General features: G+C 46.9%; 1 protein-coding gene across 3 annotated transcripts in view; it reads left to right on the top strand.

The window, feature by feature from the left end:
* Nucleotides 1-440: 440 nt before the first annotated feature.
* Nucleotides 441-6000, top strand: part of trrap (transformation/transcription domain-associated protein) — a 98016-nt gene continuing 92456 nt past the window's right edge. The window contains exons 1-9 of one of the 3 annotated variants that reach the window (XM_064322899.1): nt 441-550; nt 1610-1791; nt 2126-2175; nt 2283-2393; nt 2532-2636; nt 3037-3120; nt 3324-3380; nt 3615-3740; nt 4521-4598. In XM_064322899.1, coding sequence (XP_064178969.1) covers nt 1692-1791; nt 2126-2175; nt 2283-2393; nt 2532-2636; nt 3037-3120; nt 3324-3380; nt 3615-3740; nt 4521-4598 — 711 coding nt within the window. In that variant the 5' untranslated portion in view covers nt 441-550; nt 1610-1691. Of the gene's footprint in view, nt 551-659; nt 825-1609; nt 1792-2125; nt 2176-2282; nt 2394-2531; nt 2637-3036; nt 3121-3323; nt 3381-3614; nt 3741-4520; nt 4599-6000 lie in introns of those variants that run through there. The other 2 variants (XM_064322897.1, XM_064322898.1) reach the window with 2 other exon arrangements.

The following is a 6000-nucleotide window of genomic DNA, read 5'->3' as shown; positions in this document are numbered from 1 at the left end:
AAAATTAAATAAAATGCACAATTGTATTAAGTAAACATACATTGTATGTGATTCTTCTAGAGTTTATTGTTGTTGAATCTTTAAAATATCTGATACTATAATATTAATTTAAATTTCTTAATTTAGAATCATGAACAGAGGAAGAACACGAAGACCATCGTTTTCGATGGTCTTACTACTACCTTTGAAATCCCATTTGTCTTTCCGCCAGGTAATATAGTAATAAAAATAATTTAAAAATAGAAAAAGGACTTTAAAATAAATAAATAAATGTATTTATGCTAATATATTTTATCTTTTAAACCCTTAAACTGAACTAGCCTTTGAAAAATACCAGTTGAAAAACGATAGCGTTTTGATACAAGAACAGTAGTTGACCGGTACTACATTCTATTGGGCGGAAGTTATAGGAAAACTGTTTCCTGTCTGTGTGGTCGGTAAGTTCGAATGTGGTCGCTACTTTCTCCCCAGTTAATACCGTAAATCCATTTTCTTGGCTGTCGTATTCAGATATGTATTATTATGTAGCTCATCCTTGTTCAGAAAATTTGTGAGTAAATGTGTTATGGTTTGTGAAGACTTCGTGCGTTAAGATATTTAGCTATGTAGCTAGGTTGCTAGCATGGGGAGAGGAGGGGCAAAAGAAAGCGGGGTCTTTCTTTAAGGATGGAGCTAGCTAGCTGCTGTTGGCGTAGCTAGCAAACTTACCGCTAGTTTGCTACATAGCCTGATAACTAGCTGCTTATCAGTATTGCTACGTTGGCTAATCGTGGAAGGACCCATAACTCGCTAACTTTGAAATAATTTTGAAGCACATGCCAGAGGTTTGCTGTTGCGATTTTGTTGGCGCCATGCACAATTTTACCCGGAGTTGCATAGCGAGCTCGCCAGCCTGCTCGAGTGACGTAAACTGACTTTAAAATGAGCTGGTACTGGATGCCTTTAACTAGCTGATAGCTAATAGGTAGTTAGCGAACACGCAATCCAAGCCAAACCAGTAGTGATAAATTATCTGTTGTTGTTATTTAACAATTGAATAAAAAGTATGTTCGTTGTTAAGGCAGCGCATTAAAGTTATGGCTATCAAGAACGAATGCCAAAAAATGTGAATAATTGGCTGCATTAATCGGTTTGTAGTTTCCTAGTTTTCTATGTGAAGGTGCTGTTAATCCTGGCAACATCTGAATCTTTGACTGCAACTGCTGCATTATATATTGGATCTTATTTGCTTTAGCCGTTGAACATGTGTTTAACGACTGATGTGTGCTTTGCTAAGTTTGTCCGTTACGGAGTTTGCATGTTCCTGGACTTGGTTTTGAGACACAATCGCATCTGTATGTTGTTGATGACCATGTATTGACTATAGCGTTGTTTGAAATGTGAAAAGTTTATGAACGAGAGGTAAACTGCTGGTTCATTAGCTCGCAAGCTGAATAAAGTTACTGCAAATTATCTGGCAATTGCCTTTTGTCAGTTTTGACTGGAATTAACTTCTCATCGTTGAAACGTGAAACGGGCCGAAAGTACCTGTAAAGTTCATATTTCGTTACGTGTGTCAACACTGTATAGAGCAATCACCGAGTTTTATTTATTGTATGTTTATGTGCAGAGCGGACATGAATTCTCTGTAAGATCGTCGCAGGCTCTGTCTGCCCTACTCCGTCGCAACCCTGTCTCTCCCAGCTGGAACCATGGCCTTTGTGCCTACGCCCAGCCCCACTGTGGTGGACCAGACTACTCTGATGAAGAAGTACCTTCAGTTTGTGGCAGCACTCACAGACAACAACACACGTGAGTGAACACACCTGTGGCTTTCATTATTGCATTCTCAAGACCGTATGGCAACTAAATGGAAATTGGCATTCTCAAAAATGCCAAATGTTATATTAGCAGGAAAATGGTTATGAACAGAAGCTAAATGATGAGGGCGATTTGCTTTAGCCCAAGAAAAAGGTACGCATGTTGTGTGTGTGTGTGTGTGTGTGAGAGAATCTGAGGCTTGAGTGTAATGTACCTATAACTCTGGGCGATGAAAGTAAAACTGATAAGATCTGAGTGCTTCTGCTGAGATGAACAGGTTTGCGTTGCACTGCTAGAGCACCTGCTGATTGCTTTCACTCCTCAGCCGATGAGACCAAACTGAAGATGATGCAAGAGGTCAGCGAGAACTTTGAGGTACGCATGACACTTTTCATATTTATCTTTACTGAAGCTCCTTTTTTGAAGTGTGTTTGAAGAGGAACGGTACCCGTGTGTGCGTCATCATGCGTCTGTCTATTTAGAATGTGACATCATCGCCCCAGTACTCCACCTTCCTGGAGCACATCATCCCTCGCTTCCTCACCTTCCTGCAGGATGGAGAGGTCCAGTTCCTACAGGAGAAGCCCACTCAGGTGACTGCACCCCCAACACCTGGGCCTCTCTGCTTCACTTAGTCTTGCCAACGCACTTTTATTTGGTTGTTGTGTCTCACACACTTTGACAGTGCAGTATTAAAGATGGCTTTTAGTGAGAACTTGTCCTTATTGCAGCAACTGAGGAAACTGGTCCTTGAGATTATCCACCGCATTCCCACCAATGAGCACCTGCGTCCTCACATCAAGAACATCCTCTCCGTCATGTTCCGCTTCTTGGAGGTACGCTTCTCTGCTCAGTCTGTTGATGGAAGTTTGTTGGGTACCTCAAATGGACCGTTTGTGTGAGAGTACATGCGGTCGCGTCTCTGTTCCGTTAGTGTGATATCACACTTTCTGCCAATGCATGGCTGGGAGGATGGCTAGTCCTATCTGTTGTCCTGCCTACTGTTCGCTTGGGTTTTAATTTTCACAAAAGTGTATGCATGGTGTAACTAGCATACTTTGATTTTAATGACTGGGGGAGAAATGGTTTGGAATCCAGGGCAGAGAAATTGGGCTGGCAAGCAGGAAATAAGATGTCAGAGGAGTTAATGACCGCAGTCCTTCAGTGGCGATATGTCCCCCTTTCTGTAGCTATTGGGGCTACGCCGGCGGTGACTGCTCTGCGTGTTTGTTTCAGATTGAGAGCGAGGAGAATGTGCTGATCTGCTTGCGCATAATCATCGAGCTACACAAACAGTTCCGGCCCCAGATCACACAGGAGGTAAGGGATGCCCAGGCCTCACCCTTCCCTTTGTACTCCAAGCCTAGACGTCCATTTTCTTTTGATGCGAAGCCCGGCTTTGACAGTCCCGATGAAATCGATGCATCGGCCCAGATCAAAGTTTGGTTTTAACGGAGGCGCTTTGTTGTCGAACATCGGTCATAGATTAACTCGTCTCTCTCTTCGTAACCCCTCTACTCCAGATTCATCACTTTTTGGACTTTGTGAAGCAGATTTACAAAGAGCTGCCGAAAGTGGTGGTAAGTGAGTGGTGGGGTGGGCGTCGAGGTGTGAGTGTGAGTGTGTGTGAGTGTGTGAGTGTGTGAGTGTGTGAGTGTGTGAGTGAGTGAGTGAGTGAGTGAGAGAGTGAGAGAGTGAGAGAGTGAGAGAGTGAGAGAGTGAGAGAGTGAGAGAGTGAGAGAGTGAGAGAGTGAGGCTGTGTGTGACGGTCGCCCTGATCGATTGCTCTGTGTGCCCCCCCGCCCCCCCCGCAGGCGCGCTACTTCGAGAACCCGCAGGTGATCGCCGAGAACACGGTGCCCTCCCCGGAAATGGTGGGCATGATCACCTCCGTGGTGGTGAAGACCGCGCCGGAGAGGGAGGACAGCGAGACGCGCACGGTCAGTGTCCGTTCGGCCCGCGCTCGTGTCGACCGTCAGCCGCTCTCACCCGGGCATTGCTGAACCGCACCTTTCCCACACAGGGTTACGTTAAAGCGCTGCCTCGTGTGTCACTCGTTTCCTTAGAAACATCTTGTCCTGTGTGCCTCCCTTTTCATGATGGCCTGTCGTACTGTCAAGCTAAATCTTTCTCATGAAGAGTGGCTGTATTTTTATTTTTTGTCACAGCTCCTTTGGTCGCCATGTAACAGAAGTGGCTCTTTTTCATGCTTCGCAATTCATTCAGCTCGGAACAGAGTGCCTCTCTGCTGGATCTCACTCTGTTTGGGAATAATTACTGTCATTAGTCCAGTGAGAGAATGGGATATGGTTATGTAAATATGTAAATATGCTATTATTCAGGATTTAAGTAGAGGCTGCGCATAGTAATCAGAAGTTGTGGCATGAATTGGCTCTGATGGAAATGAGACACTCTTCCAGCTTCAGTTCTGTAGGACCTCACTTCATGCAAAAACACTGATTATGCTGGTCGATCATTCTGTTTTTACCTCACCATTTTTTCTGCTTCCAGTTCTGTTTCTTTTCAGTCTATTCTTGCTTTGGGGGTGCAGTTGGAAAAATATGAGGGGGGTGGGGGTGGGGGGTTAAATGCTGTGATGCTGGACACATGTAATCCTGTAATGCGATATTTTATGCAAGTCTTGGAGCATTGCCTTGTGTTACATGTGTGTAACAGTATAACATGTCCCTGTCTTGACTGTCCTTATTTTCTGTCTCCAGCACACCATCATCCCCAGGGGCTCCCTGTCCCTCAAGGTGCTGGCGGAACTGCCCATCATCGTGGTGCTCATGTACCAGGTGAGTGAGCTGGGGTCTGCAGCACTGTACCACAGTCAGGATCCTGTACTGAGCAGCACTGTAACACAGTCAGGCTCCTGTACTGAGCAGCACTGTAACACAGTCAGGCTCCTGTACTGAGCAGCACTGTAACACAGTCAGGCTGCTCCTGTACTGAGCAGCACTGTAACACAGTCAGGCTCCTGTACTGAGCAGCACTGTAACACAGTCAGGCTCCTGTACTGAGCAGCACTGTAACACAGTCAGGCTCCTGTACTGAGCAGCACTGTAACACAGTCAGGCTCCTGTACTGAGCAGCACTGTAACACAGTCAGGCTCCTGTACTGAGCAGCACTGTAACACAGTCAGGCTCCTGTACTGAGCAACACTGTACCACAGTCAGGCTCCTGTACTGAGCAGCACTGTAACACAGTCAGGCTCCTGTACTGAGCAGCACTGTAACACAGCCAGGCTCCTGTACTGAGCAGCACTGTAACACAGCCAGGCTCCTGTACTGAGCAGCACTGTAACACAGTCAGGCTCCTGTACTGAGCAGCACTGTACCACAGTCAGGCTCCTGTACTGAGCAACACTGTACCACAGTCAGGCTCCTGTACTGAGCAGCGCTGTAACACAGCCAGGCTCCTGTACTGAGCAGCACTGTAACACAGTCAGGCTCCTGTACTGAGCAGCACTGTAACACAGCCAGGCTCCTGTATTGAGAAGCACTGTAACACAGTCAGGCTCCTGTACTGAGCGGCACTGTAACACAGTCAGGCTCCTGTACTGAGCGGCACTGTAACACAGTCAGGCTCCTGTACTGAGCAGCACTGTAACACAGTCAGGCTCCTGTACTGAGCAGCACTGTAACACAGTCAGGCTCCTGTACTGAGCAGCACTGTAACACAGTCAGGCTCCTGTACTGAGCAGCACTGTAACACAGTCAGGCTCCTGTACTGAGCAACACTTTACCACAGTCAGGCTCCTGTACTGAGCAGCACTGTAACACAGTCAGGCTCCTGTACTGAGCAGCACTGTAACACAGCCAGGCTCCTGTACTGAGCAGCACTGTAACACAGCCAGGCTCCTGTACTGAGCAGCACTGTAACACAGTCAGGCTCCTGTACTGAGCAGCACTGTACCACAGTCAGGCTCCTGTACTGAGCAACACTGTAACACAGTCAGGCTCCTGTACTGAGCAGTGCTGTACCACAGTCAGGCTCCTGTACTGAGCAGCACTGTAACACAGCCAGGCTCCTGTACTGAGCAGCACTGTAACACAGTCAGGCTCCTGTACTGAGCAGCACTGTAACACAGCCAGGGTCCTGTACTGAGCAGCACTGTAACACAGTCAGGCTCCTGTACTGAGCAGCACTGTAACACAGTCAGGCTCCTGTACTGAGCAGCACTGTAACACAGCCAG

This window comes from Anguilla rostrata, chromosome 2 (assembly GCF_018555375.3).
Source record: "Anguilla rostrata isolate EN2019 chromosome 2, ASM1855537v3, whole genome shotgun sequence".
Classification (NCBI taxonomy): domain Eukaryota; kingdom Metazoa; phylum Chordata; class Actinopteri; order Anguilliformes; family Anguillidae; genus Anguilla; species Anguilla rostrata.
This window is presented reverse-complemented; position numbering and strand designations above follow the sequence as displayed.